Raw genomic sequence first — 20,480 nt, forward strand, 5'->3', positions numbered from 1 at the left:
TCTACCCATGAGTTATCCAGGTTCTGCAGGGAAGGCAGGGCTGAGGGCTGACCTAGAGGATTGTAGTGCTTCCTAATTTTTTTTTTTTTTGAGATGGAGTCTCGCTCTGTCGCCCAGGCTGGAGCACAGTGGCCGGATCTCAGCTCACTGCAAGCTCTGCCTCCCGGGTTTATACCATTCTCCTGCCTCAGCCTCCCGAGTAGCTGGGACTGCAGGCGCCCACCACCTCGCCCGGCTAGTTTTTTGTATTTTTTTTAGTAGAGACGGGGTTTCACTGTGTTAGCCAGGATGGTCTCGATCTCCTCACCTCGTGATCCGCCCGTCTCGGCCTCCCAAAGTGCTGGGATTACAGGCTTGAGCCATCGCGCCCGGCCGTGCTTCCTAATCTTAATTGGACCCTAAATCTCTTTGAGATTCTGACCTAAGCACCTACTTCTTTTCATAGAAAAAATGCATATCCTTCCAATTTTGCATGCAGTTCAGCAGGTTCATAGATCCTGAAGTCCAACCAAGGACGTCAGATTAAGAATCTTTGACGTATTAAAAAGACCACCATACTAAATCCCAGATCCAAATCCTGATTTGAGCAACCAGTTAAATGTCATCTTAATTTGGAAAGCTCTCCCCCACAAACCTGCCAGGTGGCTTTGGGCAAGTCATCTGCCGTTTCTTTCTATATTCTTGGCTATAAAATGAAGAGTTGAAATAGATAAAGTTCAGACTCCTTATGACAATTGCCCATGTCTGTGGATGTTTAGATAGTGTCTTAAAGCAATGCTGTGTAACCTTTTAAAGGTCAAAGTTTCCTTTAGAGAATCTGATGAGAATTTTGTATCTTCTACCTAAAAAAAAATGCCTAGACACAAAGTTTTACCTAGTATTCAGGGAGGCCAAGGAGTACAGATTTATAGCTTTTGAACTAGAATGATGCAATGGTCCCATGTGTCTAGTGATCCAGTTGCCACCTATAATTCCAGCTTCCTCAGGTCATCTCCCCATGCCCACTGTCTTCTCTCTACCCTCCCAACATCTGCTCAGCACTGAAAATTTGCTGGTAACTGGGAGGTCACCATGGTCTACTCTAGTACTGTGGTTCTCAGACTTTGCTTTTGCATAACAGAATCATTTTTTCTAATGAAGTCCTACCTGGAGCTCCAATATGGATAAAAGGGGCCTCTGAAGCATTTACTGACACATTTATTCATTCATACATCCATTCAACAGGTATTCATCAAGTGTTGCTTTGTGGCAGGAACCTGGCTGGTCAGGCTGGAGACCCTGCCTGCCTGCTTGGTTTCCCCCAGCTTCTCTCACTGGCCCACAGAACCCAGCAGTTCTGTGATCCAGCCTGAAAATCACAGATTCTGTAAGGAGATCACTCTGGCCTAGAGTGAGGTGAGGAGGAACCCAGAGACTCTGCCCTGGAAACTCATAACCTTGGGGAGCCTCATTTTCTTCATCTGTAAAATGGAATAATGGAATAATGACACCACACTGTATTCCAAGTATGTATGAGGCCTATTATCCCTAGTTGGGAGTATGATTGACCCATTTCTGTGAACAGTAACAGGAACTCTGAGCTCCAAGAAAGGACGAAGAGAGGAGCAGATAGAGGAACTTTTGCCTGCAGTGTCCAGGAGAGACCCACGCTATTTAGAATCTAGCTGATTGGCTGCTTGGAAATTTCCAAGAAAATTATAAAGCTGAACCTTGGGAAAATATCTGCTATTTCTTCCCTCCTCCATCCCCTGGAAGGCTGGCTGCTGTCAGTGCGGATTTCATAGACCCAGTTCACACAGTGTCCTCTGGGATTCACAAGCCTAAACCTGCAATAACAGAGGAAGGTTTACCCGCAAATGGGGTCCAGAAAGATGACATCTGCACTTGAAGAGCTACTTGCTCGGAAAGAACAGGGGCCTGCATCAGTTCAGATCCAAGTTCCTTTCGCCTTGTGCTTGGAAATGTAGAGAGGTGCAGGCCTGCATGACTTTGGAAATGTTCCTTTCAACAGTGTTTCCCGAGGGAGCTCTGTCAGGCAAGTTCACTGCTGCCAACAGCTCACCTCCAGGGTCTTTCCTTCTCCTCTCCTTGGTTGGCAGGCTGGTGTCAAGGTTGAAGGCCTGGCTTTTGGTGTTGGGCCAGCCTGGGTCCAAATCCTGGCTCTGGCTGTACTCCCTGCTTGATCTTGGGAAAGCCACTTGACCTCTCCAAGTCCCATATCAATGTCTGTGAAATGGGGTTAATAATACCTCCCTCCAGGATTGTTGGAAAATCAAATTAAATCCTATTGTAAAGCGTGGTGCCTGGCTCATGTAAATGCTTTATAAATAGTTGTGCTTTCTTAGCTCTAATTTTGCAGCTGAGAAGCAGATTAGTTGGTAACATAGTGGTAGGGGAACGGGGTTAAGAGCACACATGTCTGCTATTTGTGTACCTGTCACTGTGTACCAAGGTGCCCCACGCCTGTCCAGGCCCAGTGTGACAGTCTTGCCAGGGATTGGATGACAAAGAACCCTCACTCTATTACTCTTCCCTTCTCCCTCTTGACAGGTGCAAACAGGAGAATGAATCACTGCTTTTCCTTTATTGGTAGATCAGAGAGCATTTCCTGGCACCCCCAGGGTACAGCCCCCTGACTCCTGCTACCCAAGAAGGCCATCCTTTCCTGCTTGTGATACTCTGTGGCATCTGTTCTGCCAGAGGACTGACCCTTTGTGCTCTACATATGTTTTGCCAGCAAACACTTATCTCAGCCACAAACTGTCCCTGTCCTCCAAAAGACTCAGAGCCGCTTACAAGGGGCTGCTTTGGTCAGTCAGGTGTTAGTCCTGGAGCTCCTGCCTCCTCTGTGGGGGTAGCATCAGTCACCCTAAAGTTCTCAGGCCACCACTAGCTAGTGAGTTACAAGATTTTAGAAACCAGCTCATGTCCCCAGATCCTTAGGCCCCTGATTCTTGGATCCAGAGGCGTCCGAGGTATGTTCACAGGCACCTGCCGCTGGTGCTGCTGCCTCTGCTCCTGCCCTCAGTCCCCGTCTTTCCACCTGGGTCCCCCTGCACTTTCATGCCTGAGGCCGCACTGGTGGCCAAGTCTAGACTGAGGGTCCTCCCGCAGACCGAGAGCCGCCGCAGTGCCTCAGAGGCGGCCTCCACGGGCATGCTGGAGCGCTGTTCCAGCAGCATCTCCAATAGTGAGCTCATCTCCGAGACAAAGGTGCTGGCCAGCCTCGTGCCTGTTGGGCTCAGCTCTGGTGCCTCTGCCTTGCCGAACGTCTGGAAGGTCCTCGGCTCCTCCGTGGCTGCAGCATCCGGGGAAGTCACATTGTCACGGTAGTTGGTGGTGAGGGGCAAAGAGAGTCTCGCCATCCAGGCCGGGTCAGGGGCGCTCAGCCGGTCCAGGGCCAGACCTGTGTGGGGAGGAGGGGACACAGTGAGGGCCAGGCTCTGGGAAGGGCCAGGCGGGTGAGGGTGGGGCAATGGGCAGGGCAAGGGCAGTGGACAAAGGAGGGAAGGAAAATGGCAGGGGACAGACAGAGTGGCCAGACGGGGACAGGAAGGAAGAGGCCCTGACAGGGAAGCTCCCTGGGTAGGAAGGCAGTCGACTGACACACCCGGGCGAACCGAGTGGGGAAGCAGCAGGAGGAGGAGAAGGCCTAGAAGCAGGAATTTGCCTTTTTCTAAAGAATTTCCCAATCTGGGCTGTGGTGTGTTTCCAGTCTCAGTGTCTTCTATATTTCATCCAGGATTTTTACCCCTCAGGGCGCCTTCTCCCCTCAGGGCTCCACTAGCTGAGGATGGAGGGAAAATCCCTTTTCTTAGCCGAGGCTGGAGTTCCTGACTTGGCGCTGCCTTTTGTTCCCATCCATAGTAATAGGGACCACATATTAGGTACTTATGTGATGAACAATTTACATAATTATTTCATTTAACTTCCACACAAACCTTTGAGGTCAAGAGTATTATCCCTATTTGGTGGATGAGGAAACTGAAGCTGGAAGAAGTTAAGTCACACATCTGCTAGGCAACAAACCTCAATTTGATGCCAGGTCTGATGACTTTGAAGCCTCCCTATGATGGCACCACCCTACCCTCTCTCTGAAGAGCTGGCCCTTCGTCACTCTGGATACTCCAGGTGCCCAGCTGGGGCCTCTGGAATTTCCAGGCCACCTAAGGTCTGCACTGTTACCACCTGGCCCCCGATCCTCAAATCCTCCTCAACATCTTCTCTCAAGCTACCAGAAACCCTGGCCTAGAGTCAGGCTGGGGAGGGGCTGCCTGTCCAAGGGCTGTCCCAGGAGAGGGACTGGGGTAGTGGTGGTGGCAAGTCAGCCTGGTGGCTGGGAATTCAAAAAACTGGCCCCTACATTTGCAATGTCACAGTCACACTTCTTTTCCCATCCCTTCAACAGAAAATCCTGTTTCAAGAAACCAGTCCCAGGCCTGGTGGTAGAGACCAAGCCAGAGGAAAGAAACTATAAGTCTTATAGTTAAGAAACAGTGTCTTTAAAAAAATTTTTTTTAAAAAAAGCACAACATCTACTTAACGTTTATCTAACGTTTGCCTAAGGTGAGTTACTTTAAAATCTGTGCACAGAATAAAAGACTGGAAGAATATATGTCAAAATATTAACTGAAATTACCTCTGGGCAAAAGCAATCCATTCTCTTTTGTTTATCTATGTTTTCTGTATTAACCAAATACTACTTATGTAATTTGAAAAAGTTATTCTGAAGTATGGGTAGTCATTTTTTGTACTGATAAATGAATCTCTGTCTTGCATTCTGGACTGTGCAGGTTGTGAGACAGTGTTGGGCTCCTGCCCTGCAGGATCCTTGGGTTTAGCCCCATGCCTGGGACTTAGTGAATGTTTGTTGAATGATTGAATGAACATAAATATTAACCTTCAACATCTGGGAAATGCAAACCTTAGTTCCTTGAGACTCCGAGGCTATAAGGTTGGATGGAACTCTTGGTGTTGTAGAATCAGGCCTTTCCTTGTACACGGATCAGAGAGCTTCAGAAGGAGTGAAGCTTGGAATGAGAAAATCGCTGGGGCGTATGAGAACAGCTGAAAAGTGATGCTGAATTCACCCAGCATTACCCACCAGTTCTAGCTGCAGGTGGGCGATGGGCCAACCCGGGTTTGATTTCCCAGCTTTGCCGCTTAGGGGCAGTGTGTGTGACTTTGGGAAGATGGCTTAACCTCTCTAAGCTCCCGTTTCCTCTTAGGAAGTGGTGAGACAGTAGTACTTATCTTGTGGAGTTGTTGTGAGGTTCGATGAGTTCATGCAACCAGTAAAACATTATCATGGTCACATTCTCAAGTGGGGCAATCTGAATCTGAAGCAGCAAATCTGAAGCAATCTGAAGCAGCAAGATCCCAGTCTCCCCATGGCAGTCCAGCCTGTGAGCGGCAAAGGCTTTTCTGCCCCTCCTCTTTCCTTACCCCCCACTCCTTACAGTGCTCCTGTGTTCAGTACCCTTTGTGCTATGGGCAAGCAGGACCGTGTGGGAACTGACCCCACAGGTTCCAGCCAGAGCTGATGAATAGAGATAGAATCCAAAGCTATATCCCCCAGCCATACGTAGCTATTGAGCACTTGAAATGTGGCCGATATGGTAGAAGAACTGAATATTTCATTTTATTTAATTTTAATTCATTTAAAGTTAAATAGCCACATGTGGCTAGTGACTACCGCATTGAACAACACAGCTCTAAAATTTAGAGCCACACTGCTTGTGTTAATAACTATCCATGAGCTGCTAAACCTTGGGCAAATTATTAAACACCCCTGACCCTCACATTTTCCTTTTGAAGTGGGGATAATGAATAGTCCCTATCTCATAAGATTTTCTCATGAGGTACTTAGAACAGGGCCTAGCACATAGAAAGTGCCCAATAAGCATTAGCAATATTTTTTTAACCAGGGAAAGAAGTCCCTGCCGTGCCTTCAGTGTGTCTGCAGCCAGATGGAGCACATGAGAAACAGTGTTAACTACATAGATAGAAAACCACAGCACAGGGATGGTCTGCCGTGGGGTGTGTTACCAAAGAAGGCTGACCAATGTCCGTAGCAGGGGCAGGGGGAGCTAGCAGATTCTTGAATTCAAATTCACATTATGTATTTATTGTCAAAGCTAACTGTTTCTCTGCAAAATTCTTTTTGTTTTAATTGCAATTGCTGGCATGTTAAAGAGTAGACCTGGTTCCCAGGGCGAAAGGGTATTGAAACACACCAGATGCAAATGAGTGGTAAGAAGTCCATAGAGGACAGGCTGGCTCAGGGTTTGGCTCCCCTTCGATCACTGGTGAGCTGGGTGACTCTGGGACGGCTACTTGATTTTTTTGAGCCTCGGTTTGCTCATCTGTAAATTCGAGGTAATAATTATCTACTTGAGGGGACTGGCTGGAGGGTTAAATGAGATCATGTACATAAGATGCTTCCCCAGTGCCTGGCATGTTCACTATTCTTACAATGATTTTTAAAATGAATAATCAAAGTAGGCCGGGTGCCTACTTTGGCTTTGATTACAGGTGGCTCATGCCTCTAATGCCAGCACTTTGGGAGGCCGAGGTGGGCGGATTGCTCGAGCCCAGGAGTTGGAGACCAGCCTGGGCAACATGTGAATCCCTGTCCCTACAAAAAAAAAAAAAAAAAAATCAAAAATTAGCGAGATGTGGTGGTGTTCACCTGTAGTCCCAGCTACTTGGGAGGCCAAGGTGGGAGGATCACCTGAGCCCAGGAGGTCAATGCTGCAGTGAGCTGTGATCACCCTGTGATCACGCCACTCTACTCCAGCCTGGGTGACAAAGCAAGACCCTGTCTAAAAAGAAAAATCAAAGTAGAACCCAGTCTTTAAAATACTTTCTGAGGCTGCAAGGGTGAAAGGGAAGTTAAATGTTGCTGATGTTCTTCCACAGAAACAGAATGGCTTTTCCCTGCAGTGGATTGGAGTAGAACTCTGAAGCCTGGACACCATGGGGCAAGGTGACTCTAGGGGGTCCCTACCTGTGCAGGGGTCCAGCAGACTTGACAGCTCTTCTTCTAGCAATTGCTTCACAGAGAGGTCCTCTTCAGGATCCAAAGGCCCTTCCTCCTGTTCTGGGTCTGTCTGGCCTCCAGCCCTTGCACTTGGGCCATCTGTGTCTGAGATTGCACTCCTACAAAAGAAACCAACCAGTTCATGGGTAAGGACATTCCTATATAGATTCATTCATTCATGCCCATTTATGTTTGCATTCATTTACCCGTATAAGGAACTGGATACACAGCCTGGCCTCTGCAGTCAGACCAACCTGGATCATGTGATTCCAGCCCTCCTCTTACTCTGTTTCCTTATCTGTAAAATGGGAGTAATAAATAACACCCACCTCACAGGGTATTGTGAGGGTAAAATGAGACGTTGTAGGTAAAGGGGCCTACCACAGAGCCTGGCACATTGTAAGCACTCAGCAGACAGAAGTGAAGATGAGTTCATTGACATCATTCTCGTTGCCCCTCCCATGACTAGGTATTTCCTGGCACACAGGAGGAGTTTAGTAAACCTCAGTGGAACCAGTGCAGCCGTCCATCCATCCATAGGAGAAGAGCTCCAGCAAGGCTGGGATTTTTGCCTGTCTCATTCCCTGCTCCCTCACTGATGCTCAGAACAGGGCGTGGCACACAGTGGGTGCTGAATCAACACTTAATGAGTGACTGAACATTCCTTCCTTCCTACTTTAGGCCAAATCCTAGGCCAGAAGAACAGACCTATGGAGGGTGCAGCTGGAGTGAAGCAGCCTAAAGCTGCTCAGAATCTGCTACCTGCATCCCAGTCTCTTGCTGTCTCCATCCTGGCCCCTGTCTCCCATGGACACTTGGGGACAGGCCTGGACCCTCATCCCAGCAGGTGGAAAGGCTCCTGAGGGGTTTTAAGGCGTAGGAGTCCTTTCTGTTTGTTTGGGTTTTTTCCCCCTGTAGCCATTTCTGCTGCTGTGAAGAAATGAGCAGGGAGGTGGCAAGTGTGTGGGTGATAATGACAACTAATGTTTATTGAGCAGTGAGTCTGAGTCAGGCCTCATGTGATGCAAGGTCCATGCACCGTCTCATTCAAACCTTCCACACCTGTAAAGGGTTCTCTTTAATCACCCCATTGTACAAATGAGAAAACCAAGGCTTGTGAAGATTTTGCAGGTTCCCAAGGTCCCCGTAGATGAAGAGACAAAGCAAGAATTCAAATCCAGGCCAGTGTGACTCGAGTGTGTGGACTCACCCCTGCTGTACACTACCTCTTACCATCCTTGTAAAAAGAAGCTATAAGTTGTCAGGGCAAGAGCACTGATGCAGGAGTCAGGAACTCTGAGAGCTGGTCCCAGCTTTGCCACTCACTTGTTACTTGACCTTTAGCAAAATTGCTTCAAGGGGAAAGGAGTTAGCATTGTGCGTGCACCTACTATGCGTCAGTCCTGGGCTATGGGCTTAGAATACAATTGATCATGAAATTCTCACCCCATTACCACAAGGGAAATGGGATGGCTTCTATTTTACAGATGGGGAAACCAAGGTCCTGAGAGATTATCTCACTTGCTTAAGTTGACATGGCTGGTTTGAATCAAACTATTCAGAGCCTCAGTTTATCCATAACAAGAAGTTGGATTTGATGTTCTCTTAAGGGCTCTTCAATTCTAGGATGGCCCAAATGGACACGCCCACATATCCATGTCTTTAGTGGGGAGCCTTCATATTACGTTTACGGAGCAAGAGAAAGAGAGGTGACAGTTACAGATATAAAGGCAAATTACAGCACCTCTGTAATCAGGGGACAAATCGAGCCTCAGGGATGAAGTCACTTCCTTGGTGACTACTGTATTGATAGTATTTATTAATACAGCTTGATAGTCCTACAGGACTTCTAGGTCGTGTAAATACTATGAATACAGTCACCCCATGACCAAGCCTCCCAGGGTGGGAGGATGGATGCTGTCTGCTGCACCCTCCCAGGGGACCCGTGTCTGGGATGGGCTCACCCTTCCTCACTCAGAGAGGCTGCAGAGATGAGGGGCAGCCGGTAGGGGCCATGAGATGCCTGTGGGGGCTACGTGCTGCTTACCTGCTGCCTCCTGGCTTGGCCAAGTACTTATTTCCTCGGTGGTTTGGTTTGGGCTGGAATTGGCCCTGATGCAGCAAGGACAGCAGCTGGGAGATTTGCTACAAGACAGGAAAAATCTGTTGACTCCACACAATTCCGACTCAGCACACTTCCTCGCCGGATGTTTCCCTCAATGCCGGCGTTTTCTTTTTATAGTCTTTCCTCTGGCTTCAGATGTTTGTGTGATCAGATGGGGGATGGTGCCCAGTGACAGAGACAGGGACCTGGGTGGGCAGGTCCCCTGCTCTGTCATGTCACCCCAGGACCTGAGTGTCTGAAGGAGAGCAAGAGGACCCTCTGGGCCCATCCCCTCACACTCATTCCTCCGAGTGTCCTGCGCCTGGTGGACTCTGAGAGATAGGGGTGAAAAAGGCATTTCCTGACCATCAATTTGTTGTTACTTTGATGAAGATTATCTTAAAGAGTTATGTTCCCCTTTAGCAGTATTTGGACATTTGGCCGATTTTTGTGGACCAGATGTAAGACTATGTTGTAGAGAAGGCAAAATGGTGTCATTAAATTATTCATTTATTCATCTTTTCATTCATTCATTCAACAAGTACTTAATAAGTGCCAGGCAGGGTGGTTGCAATGGGAGTAAGAAGGAGAAGGAGACCCAGCTGCTGCCCTCAGCATGGTCATATCTGTCAGGAGGTGAAGGTTGCAGGCAGCCCCACAGGGAGTCGGGGAGCAGCAAAGAGTGGTTACCACAGGGGTTGCCTCTGGGCGTAGGGAAAGAGTGGGGGCTCTGTGGGAGCGGAGGAAGGCCCCTAACCCAACTTGGAGGAGGGAGGAAGCAGGGGGGTGGTACTGGATTAAGTTAATTCATTCATTTCAACAGATATTACTGAGTTCATACTACATGCCAGGCACCTCTGCTGAGACCCAAAGGCTCCATAGGAGTTTGGCAAGTGGAAAGAGAATGAGGGTCTGGGCAAGGGGTGATGGTGAGAAGTGGGTGGTTTCCGGCAGAAGCACTGCACACTGAAAGGCTGGAAGAGAAGGTAGAGTTTCAGAAAGATTGGAGAATGGAGCAGGGGATGGGTGAGCTATCAGGGCCAGACCCTATAGGCCATTGGGAGGGAGAGGCAACAGATCAAGTCCTGGGAGGCAGAGTTCTAGTTCAAGGCCATTTGTAGCTTATTGTATAGTGTTAGACAGGCTTTTAGACCTCCTCAGACCTCAGTTTCCTCATCTCTAATGGGGGGCTAGAAGTACCCATACAGCCTTCTTCTCAGTGTTGTCAAGATTAAATGGTTTGAAAAAGTTAAAAATCCTCTGCAAAAGCAAGGAGTTTGGACTGTTATTCCTAGACACACTGCTTCAACCTCCTGGGTCCACCCCCATTCCTCCCTTAGGAGGTCCACCGTGCCCCTCGGTGCAGCTTGAGGTAGGAAGTGTCAACCTCAGAGGAGAGATGGAAGAGGAGATGGCCAGGTCTGGGGTGTCACTGTGACTTGGGAGACTCAGGGTCTTATTGCCTGCCTCAGGGAAGATCCCACCTCCCAGCCCAGGCCCAGAAGCCCTCCTAAGATACCTGCCACCTTTGCTCAAGTGACAGCTGGCATTTCATGACATGACTACCTACATGCCAGTCCCTATGCTGAGCACTGTCATTCAGGGTCACTTCACAGTTACAGCCCAGATTCAAATCAGTCAGACTCAGGTTCAAATCCTAAATATGCCCCTGCCCCGGTTCCCATCAGTGTGGCCTTGAGGAATTACTTAAGCATTCTGAGCCTCAGCTTCCTCAACAGTAAAAAAAGTGAATATTAATGAGACCCAGATCATATGGTGGGTTATGAGGATTAAATGAGCTTATTAATAGATCCCATGATAAACAATGATTGTCCAGTGTCATATAATCTCACTTAATTCTTACAACAGCCTAAGGGAAGAGATACCATTATGGCCATTTTGCAGAGGTGGAATTGGAGGCTCACAGGGGCTACACAGAAATTAGTGGGAGGGCTGGAATTTAAACTCAGATCTGAATCTATGTGCTGCTGGAAAGATATGAGCATTGGGCAAGCAGCCTCAAGTTGATCCCAAATGGGCACCTTTCTTTCTATCACCTCAGCGGGGCCACCCACAGTGCCTGTTCTCTGTTGTCCTGTCTACCAGCAGCCAGCACAGTGTTCAGCACAGAGTTTATCCAAAAAGCACCTGATAAATGGATGGATGAATGGAAAGATAAATTAGTGGTTGGCTCTGGCAACCTCTGGGTCTGCACTGATTCCAGGGCAAGATTCCTAAGAGAACAGCTGGGCCATCTCCAGGTGGCTTCCTGAGGAGGGAGTAAGGGAAGGAAACTGTGTTTTGCTTCACAGGAAACATGAACTGATGGCCTGGCCAAACAGAGGTGTGCCTTGGGCAGGCAGCCTGGCACAGTGAAAATATCTGAGGTTCACAGAAGCAGATATGGGTGTGAGATCAGGCATCATCCCTGAAAAGGTTTCCGCACTTGTGTCTAGAAAATCCCAGGTCCGGCCGGGCACGGTGGCTCAAGCCTGTAATCCCAGCACTTTGGGAGGCCGAGACGGGCGGATCATGAGGTCAGGAGATCGAGACCATCCTGGCTAATACGGTGAAACCCCGTCTCTACTAAAAAATACAAAAAAACTAGCCGGGCGAGGTGGTGGGCGCCTGTAGTCCCAGCTACTCGGGAGGCTGAGGCAGGAGAATGGCGTAAACCTGGGAGGCGGAGCTTGCAGTGAGCTGAGAACCGGCCACTGCACTCCAGCCTGGGCGGCAGAGCAAGACTCCGTCTCAGAAAAAAGAAAAGAAAAGAAAAGAAAATCCCAGGTCCTTAGACATTTTGTCACTCATCATCCCATTTAGACCTCACACTCTTAAGGAGGCAGACACAGGGTAAGTTTGGTCTCATAATCCCCATTTTATAGATGAGGAAAATGAGGCTCAGATGTTGAAAGATGTGTACAAGGTTGCCCAGCTCCTAAGTGACTGTGTAGAAATTTGAACCCCAATCTGCCTAACTGCAAAGTTCTAAGGTTATTTCCACTGCCCCATCCTGCAGGCCCAGCCAGAAAGCTCTGGGGTCTCAGACAAATTATTTGCTACACCTGGGTTTGGGTGCAATGATGCCTGTGCTGGCCTTCTTCATAGGGAGGTTGCCCAGATGAGATGAGGGCAGGCAGAGAGTGGAGATAGAGAAGTGCTTTGAGGAAGTAATAGCAATAATTTGCTGAGTACTGACTACATGTCAGATGGACGCTGTTCTACAGGCATTAAGAGCATTCACTCATTTTATCTTCAAGCAAACTTAGAAGATGGGTGCTGTTAACACAGACATCTTTCAACAGAGAGGTTAACTTCCCCTGTGGTTCAGAGCTAGGAAGAAGTGGAGCTAGGATTTGAACCCAGGCAACCTTGCCCAAAGATTATACTCTTAGTCACTACCTTTGCTGTGTGTCTACTTGTGAGGCACCATAAATGCCTTGTAGAAATTAATTGATCAAATCCTCTGGACAACTCTATGAGGTAGATACTCTTACTATCATTTCTAATTTACAGATAAGACAACTAAGGCCCAGAGACAGTAAGGAATTTGCCTAAGATCACACAGCTAAGTTCAGCCAGTCACAAAGCTGTGCCCTGAACCACTGCTATCCAAAGCATCAGAAAGTACCAGGTGAGCCTAAGGAAGAAACATGAGGACTGTGCAGGTTATGGGGGTGTCTGATGCTGTTTCTGGTGGTCCAGGAGTGACCAGAGAAAGAGCTGCCCATGCCCCAGGTACCTGAACAGGAGGAGAATCCACAGTGAGCTCCTCCACGGGGTTCCGCTCGGCAAAGGCAGCCACAGACAGCCGGACCAGACTCCGCAGGATCTGACGGGGCCCTAATTCTTTCTCAGGGGACACTTTGCCATTGAGATGTCGCTGCCGTCTCAGGGTTGCAGAGGAGGCTGGTGGGCTCTGTGGCGCCTCCTCACTGCCCTGGTCTCCAGTCAGCCTCCCTGTGGGGCTGCCTGCAACTTTCAGAGGCCTGGAACGTGGTTGGCCTGTGGCAGGCTGGGGCTCGGGAAGGTTCAGGTTCTCCCGGGAGGCGTTCCTCTGCCTGGGATGGTTGAAAAGGAGGTTGACGGTGTCTTGCAGCACCTCTCGGCTCTCTGCCGGTGCTCCCTGGTTGCCTTGATTACGTAGCGTCCTGTACAGGGTCGGGGTGAGGTGGAAGGGGGCCTGAAGGCAGGGGTCCCAGCCTGCTTCCATCATCGCCTCCTTGTCCACCTCTTTGTGGGACTGCCCGACTTCACAAGGCTCACCTGCCTGACCCCTGAGCATAGGCACGAGGTGGATGTCCGCCTTCTGAATGTGTTTCTGGGGCCTCTTGGGCTGCTGGCGGTAGGTGGACTCGGCCTCCCGACAGTTGTAGGCCCTGCTGTCCTTCTTCTCTGTCCGGCAGATGGACATGAACAAAGCCAGGATCAACCCGAAGATGCCCAGCAGTACAGTCAGGCAGATCACTGTCAGCATCGACATGCTCAAGGCCCCAGGCTTGCGGGCTGAGTCCCTCAGGTGGTCAGCACTGGTGACAAACATGATCCTCAACAGGGCTCGGGTCTGTAAAGGGGGGCTTCCCTGGTCCTCTACCACTATCTCCAGCTCCCACTCACTCCCAATGAGGCTGCTGGCATTGGTGACATTGACGAACAGCTGGCCTGCATGGGGGCTGAGGATGAAGAGGTGGGCTTCATTTCCACTTCGGATGCTGTAGAGGGGCTCTCCATTTGCTCCCGAGTCTGCATCTCTTGCCACAATGGTTGTCAAAAGGAATGGCCGGGAGCTGTGAGTGGCCAGTGGAGGTGTGTCAGTGCCTGCTGGACCCAAGCCATTGGGAGTCTCGATGGGCACCAGCAGGTGGCCTGTGGAGGCGTTCACAAGCACGGAGAGGCTGGCTTTTCCATCGCTGAGCACAGGCTGGACCACCTCTGGGGCATTATCATTGGCATCCAAGAGGCTGACCCTCACAGAGACACTGGATGCAAGCATGGGTTGCCCACTGTCCTCTGCAATCACCTGGAATTCAAAGCCGGCCATCTCTTCATAGTTCAGTGACCTCTGAGCAGTGACCTCTCCTGTGTTGGAGTCAATAGCTACTAAGTGAGCAACTGGGGAATCATGGATGCGGTATGAGACTTTTCCATTAATACCCAAGTCTGCATCATGAGCCTTGATGGTAATGAGGTGAAGAGAGGGTAGGTTGTTTTCCCGTGTGGAGACTTCATACCTGCTTTTCTCAAACACAGGTGCATTGTCGTTGATGTCACTGATTTGAATGCTGAGCTGTTTCTTGGCTAATAAGGGCTGCAGTCCTTGGTCTTGGGCTAACAGAGTGAGTGTATATTTGGGCCACTGCTCTCTGTCCAGTGTGGCATTGGTTAGCAACATGTATGTGTTGCCATTAGTTCTTTTCAGCCTGAAGTGGCCCAGCTCTTGGCTCAGCCAACAGTGGACCAAACCATTGTTTCCTGAATCCAAGTCATCTGCCATGACAAGAGCAATAAAACTGTCCTTGGGAAGAGCTTCTGACACCAGTGATGGCTGGGAGGCCCATGTGACATGGATGCTTGGGATGTTGTCATTGACATCCAGAACCTTGATGAGAACTTTGCAATGGGCTGGGATGGGATTGGGACCCAGGTCCCTTGCCTGGACATCCACCTCATAGGCAGGGTTCTTTTCATAGTCTAGAGGTCGACGCAGAATGACCTGGCCTGTCTTGGCATCAATGCTGAAGGTGTCCAGCACTTCTGGAGGCATGTGCTTACTGAGGAAGAACTCCACCTCCCCATTGGGGCCTTGGTCAGGGTCCGTGGCAGTCAGTTTTATGAGAAGAGTACCAGGGGCAGCATCTTCTTGGATTTCTAGTGCCAGTGAACTCTCAGCAAACACAGGGCTATTATCATTGGAGTCCAAGACGTTGACCTTGACCAAGCTGGTGCCTGACTTGGGGGGGTTCCCATTGTCATAGGCAGTTAACACCAGATCAAAAAATGAATGGATTTCCCTGTCCAGCTCCTTCACCACTACGAGTTCTGCGTGTTTGGTCTCATCAGGGCCCACAATGACATCCAAGGCAAAGTGCTCACTGGGAGACAGAGTGTAGGTGTGCAGGGTGTTAGGGCCTGTGTCTGGGTCAAGAGCTCTGTCCAGGGGGATCCGGGTGCGCAGAGAGGCGCTCTCAGAGATTTCCAGTTCCTGCTCGCCTTTGGGAAACCGTGGCTGGTGGTCATTGATGTCCAGCACTTGGATCTCCACGTGGATCAGAGCCAAATCCCCTGTGGCAAGCACATCAAAGGAAACCAGGCAGGGATCCCACTGTCGGCATAGCTGCTCTCGATCCAGCCGCCTACCTGTGCTAAGCAAGCCTTCCTCAGAGTCCACCTGAATGGGGAGCGCCTGAGGCAGCTGCAACACCTGGAAGGCAGCCCCAGCTTGCCTCTGCCTCTCCTCCCGGCCCAGCTCCTGGGACAGCTTCCCGATCACTGTGCCAGATGGCACTTCCTCTGACACTTGGTATTTCACCGTGAGAGTGGTCACCTCCTGACCATCCCCTAAAAGAAATAAGTAGCCACCTGGCCCCAAAAGCCCCAGCAGAAGTTGCAGAAGTTGCATCATGCTTACCACCAAGTGGGTCACATTCAGAAACTGCTAGAGTTCTTTCAAGGCTGGACAAGTCCTCCAGTGTTTCCTGGATGGCTTGATCAGCCCCGTGCTCCTTCCCCCGGACCTGCTGGCACAACCTTGTCCCATAGTTAGATGATGATGGAACAAGCAGGACCCCCAGGCAAGGCCATCTTCATCCGAAGCGATCTGAGATATCCAAACGTCGATCAAGAATTGCCAGGGTAGACCCCTACAGGGGAACTAGCTGGTCCACTTCAGCAAATGATGGACAAGAGCTGGTCTAAGAGGGACCTGACCCAGTTGAGCAGGATGTGGGACTCTGACTTCCAAACAGTTGCTAGGCTGGGGAAACAGAGCAGCAGCTTTTTCCTATGGAAACCCCACCTACAGGAAAAGGGAGGGCTGTGAGTTTCAATGCCAATTAGAGAAAGAGCATTTCCTGTGAAGCTAAGTGGCCTGCCGCTGAGGAGGATGAGGCTGGGGCTCCGGGGACAGGCCAGATGGGAAGCTGCTGTCCATGCAGCAAGGCCGCTGCTGAGGGAAAGGGAGCCTCTGCATCACCAAGTGAGCAGAAAACCTGAGCCTCCACCTGCTTGCAAGCGGACTGATGCCCCTCCCGGGCAAGTCATGTTTCCTGTTTCTCTCCCCTTCCCCAACTCTCTTTGTTCCTATCTTTTCCCCCATTGTTCTCCTCTCACCCCTGTCTTTTTCCCACTCTTGTTTACCTCTTTGTCTTGACTCTGCCCTGATCACCCGTTTTTGTCTCACTGCAGCTGTGATTAACAGAGCAGCCATCAGAGCTAAACTGCCTGAGTTCAAATTCTGATTTTGCAACTTACCAGCTGTGTCATCTGGGATAAGTCACTTAACCTCTTTGGGCCTCCATTACCTCATCTGTAGAGTGGGGATGGGAGTAAGAATAGTAGCCCTTTCAGCAGGAAACTGTGAGGATTAAACGAAATGATGCATGAAGGGCTTTGGCCTGGGCCTGGCCCCATGTCACAGGCAGTGACGTTATTGCAAGGGGTGAGTGTTGTAATCTGCACAACTTGTCACACCCTATGGCTACCTCTGGATCTTGTATTGGCCCTGGGGCAGTCCCTGCCCACACTGACCTATGAGGGTGCCCATGGTCTTGATTCCAGAAGCTGCAAGAACCCGTGTGACTTGACTTGTGTGGCTCTCCTCCTGCTTCCCTTTGGCCCCCGCCCCCACTCCAGCCTTGAAGTCCATTGTTCTCTGCATCTGGTCCAGCCTGAGTCTCTGTCTGGGGAACCCCCAGCCTCCCACTCCTCTTGGAAGCTTTTATACGTTTCCCTCTCCCACACCTTCCCCTCCCTTTCATCTATGTCTTTCCCCCTTCCTCCAATTCTTCTCTCGCCAGTTCTGTTTATAAGAGTCCTATGAAGCACAACTCCTTTGCTGAACCCAACTCTCCTTTTAGATGTTTTAAGGGATGCCCTCCCTCCCACCCACCTCCTCATAAGGTGAAATTCAGTAAGGAAGGAGGTGAATGTGCAGTTTGCTTGGGTGGGCTTTGAGGTGGCCTTACTGCTTCTCATTATGCCCTTCAATTTGCTGCCCCCAACATTCTCCCAGCCTTATACCCACTTCACGGTTGATCCCTGAGGCTTGTGAAGCATTTGAGGTGATGAGAATGAAGACCAGCTTCCCTAGATGGGTGTTTGCTACTAAGCCCTTGGGGCCAGAGGTGCCATGTTTGGACCCAAGTGGCACTAGTCAGGGCTTATTGGCATGGAAGCCTGTAGCCATCAGGACTGAGGTGGCTAAGGGACAGTCACCTGCACTCCTTCCCTTTCTCTCTGGCTTTTCTTTCCTTTAACTCCATATCCCACTCCTGAGGTTTCCCAACTATTTCACTGAAACCCATTAAACCATAGCAAGTGGCCAGAATCCAGGGCCACCTAATACATCATGGTCCTGGAGACAGGCCACTCACAAGCTCTGAGACACTGCACAAGGGCCTTAACCTCTCCCAGCCTCTGTTTCCTTCTCTGAGGGCTGTCATCCATCTCACAAGGTGGGATAAAGACTCAGCACAGGGCCTGGCTCAGAGAAAGCACTCACTCAGCACATCGGGACTGATTTTGCCTTTTGTTATCTTCCAGGTTTTATGCCTCATATGCAAATGGCAAAGATGGCCTTGCATTGGTCCCTTCACTTTTTTCTTTGCCTCTTTGGCAGGAATCCCATTTCTCAGGTCTCCCTCAGCTTGGTGTGAGCAAGGTGCTGCCAAAGCTACTAGGAGCCCCTGGCAGCTCAGGGACACAAGGGTACCCGTTGCCCCCTGCTGGCAGTTAGCCCATGTGACAGCTTCGCTGTCCACCCCACGTTGGTCCCCCTGTGTGCCTGACCGTGAACAAGGCAGGGGCTGACAGTCGCGGGGGGGGGACAGGGAAAATGAAAGGCGAGAGGCCAGTGGAGTGGCTCTGGAATCAGGCCTGGGGGTCCGGGAGGCTCCTCATGAAGGGCACATGCTGAATCCTGACGGACCTGGAGGAGTGAGCCCAAGGAAGTTGAATGGGCAGGGGAGAGGCAAAGCTGGTGGTGGCAGCAAAATGGGCAAAGGCCCCGAGGTGGGTAGGTTGGCTCCCGGCTGTGCTGCAAGAGGGTTGGTGCAGTAGCGTAGGGAGGAAGGTGGGGCGGGGGACATAAGCAGGGGTCCTCGAGTGATGCAGTGGCCTGGGTTCCCATGGCTACGAATTTAGACCTTGTCCTGAAGGTCGTGGGGCGCTTTTGAAAAGCTCAACGCAGGATAATGAGAACAGCGACCACATGCCAGGCTTTGTCCTGAGTGGTTTGCTTACATCCTCTCATGACACACTCACAGCTATGCCATCACATTGAAGATGCTGAGCACAGAGCGTTAGGTAACTTGTCCAAGATCACACAGATGTACCCTCCAGAAAGGCCTTTTGGCTGCACCCTGGAAAATGACTTGGAAGGGAACAGAGAAGAGGGAGGGAGCCTAGTTGAGAGTAATGCAGGGGAGCTTTGATGCAGAAAACTCGTTTCCAGAGCGCCATCTGGTGGCCAAAGGTAGAGAAAACCGCACAGAGGCATGGACCAGGGACAGCCACCGGGACAGTCACGAAGACAGGAAGTGGGTGCCTGGGGTTCATAAATATCAACAGCTCCAGCCTCGTGCTGCACAGAAGAACACAACAGGAGAAGCTACTCACGGATGACAATAGTGTCTCTTAATGGAAAACCTGACGCGGACCAAGGCCACAGAAGGAGTTACGGAATTCATGATAAATTTACTTGTGTTAACATTTATATTCTTCGGAGGATATTGTTTTATGTATATATATTTTACATGCAGTTATATGTCTGGTGTGTGTGTGTGTGTGTGTGTGTGTGTGTGTGTTTTGACTGGGAATGTGAATGCAAAAAATGATGCATAGGTCACAAGAAAGTTTGAATATAGATTTCATAGGTGGTTTTTATTGTTTGTTTTATTCACACTGGGGGCATGAAGCTAAGATAACCCTTTGAAATTTCAAAGCTGGCAAACAAGGCCCCAGACTTTTTTAAGGTGATCACCTGTGGGAATGAAGTCCCCGTTTAGTAATTTTCTCTCCTCCTTCTGGCTGCAGGGGTCAGCTGATCTTTAGCAGTCAAATGCCAGGGGGTGAATGGAGCTGTCACTAGAGTTCGTCTGGAAAGGCGACGTTTTCCTGAGTTTTGAAAATAGGTTTGAAGGAGTGGTGGTACTCTGAAATAGGTTTGAAACAATTGAGGACAGCCTCCCTCAAGTCCAAAATATTTTTTTAAAAAGGGCAGGATTAGGGTTTGTGCTTGAAGGCCTCACTAACCACCAACTTTGGGGTTGTTCACACTTGAGTTCTTAACCACCGGGAGGGCTGAGGGGTGAAGTGGGAAGGGTGGGGGGTCAGAGAATTTTCTTAAAACACCCGGAGTCCTAAGGAACCTTGAGGGGTCAGACGAGTTGGGTGTGACTCTGGCGCTTGGAGGACTCCCAGGCCAGCTGAATGAAGGCTGAGATCACACTTTGCCCCAATGAATGTCCTGATGGGCTGGCTGCCCACTTCCAGGGCTTAGGTCTTACAGGCTGGCTCCTCCTGAATCTCCCTGTGGCTGCCCCAGCATCACCACCAAGGCAGCTTTGGGGAAGCCAAGAAGTATCCTCCGGCTCATCCCAGATAGAAAGGTGGTTGGACCATCCAAGCTCAGCATCTTTTTTCAGGAAGATCTTATTGAAGTTAGATTCCTAGTCAGACCAGGAATCTTAACTGGGAGATTCAGGTAGATGTTCTGGGTTATCTGCTCCTAGCAGGGCACTTTGTGGACTTTGTTGAGACAGATGACAGGTGTTTTCTCCCACACAATGGCACCTCTTTCTGGGGTCAGTGCAGAAAAAAGAATGCACTTTGCAGGCCGGGCGCGGTGGCTCAAGCCTGTAATCCCAGCACTTTGGGAGGCCGAGACGGGCGGATCACGAGGTCAGGAGATCGAGACCATCCTGGCTAACACAGTGAAACCCCGTCTCTACTAAAAAATACAAAAAACTAGCCGGGCGTGGTGGCGGGCGCCTGTAGTCCCAGCTACTTGGAAGGCTGAGGCAGGAGAATGGTGTAAACCCGGGAGGCAGAGCTTGCAGTGAGCTGAGATCCAGCCACCGCACTCCAGCCTGGGCGACAGAGCGAGACTCCTTCTCA

The 20,480-nt window shown here is 50.1% G+C and overlaps 1 protein-coding gene across 1 annotated transcript; it reads right to left on the reverse strand.

Moving 5' to 3' along the window:
• Nucleotides 1–1,164: 1,164 nt before the first annotated feature.
• Nucleotides 1,165–16,974, reverse strand: PCDH12 (protocadherin 12). Its single transcript, XM_017872949.1, has 4 exons — nucleotides 12,889–16,974; nucleotides 9,090–9,187; nucleotides 7,010–7,161; nucleotides 1,165–3,406 (listed from the first exon to the last, which is right to left on the reverse strand). The coding sequence occupies exons 1-4, from the start codon at nucleotides 15,766–15,768 to the stop codon at nucleotides 2,982–2,984; spliced, it is 3,555 nt and encodes a 1,184-aa protein (XP_017728438.1). The 5' UTR covers nucleotides 15,769–16,974; the 3' UTR covers nucleotides 1,165–2,981.
• Nucleotides 16,975–20,480: the final 3,506 nt, after the last annotated feature.

This window comes from Rhinopithecus bieti, unplaced genomic scaffold, assembly GCF_001698545.2.
Source record: "Rhinopithecus bieti isolate Rb0 unplaced genomic scaffold, ASM169854v2 scaffold_7438, whole genome shotgun sequence".
In the NCBI taxonomy this organism is placed as follows: Eukaryota; Metazoa; Chordata; class Mammalia; order Primates; family Cercopithecidae; genus Rhinopithecus; species Rhinopithecus bieti.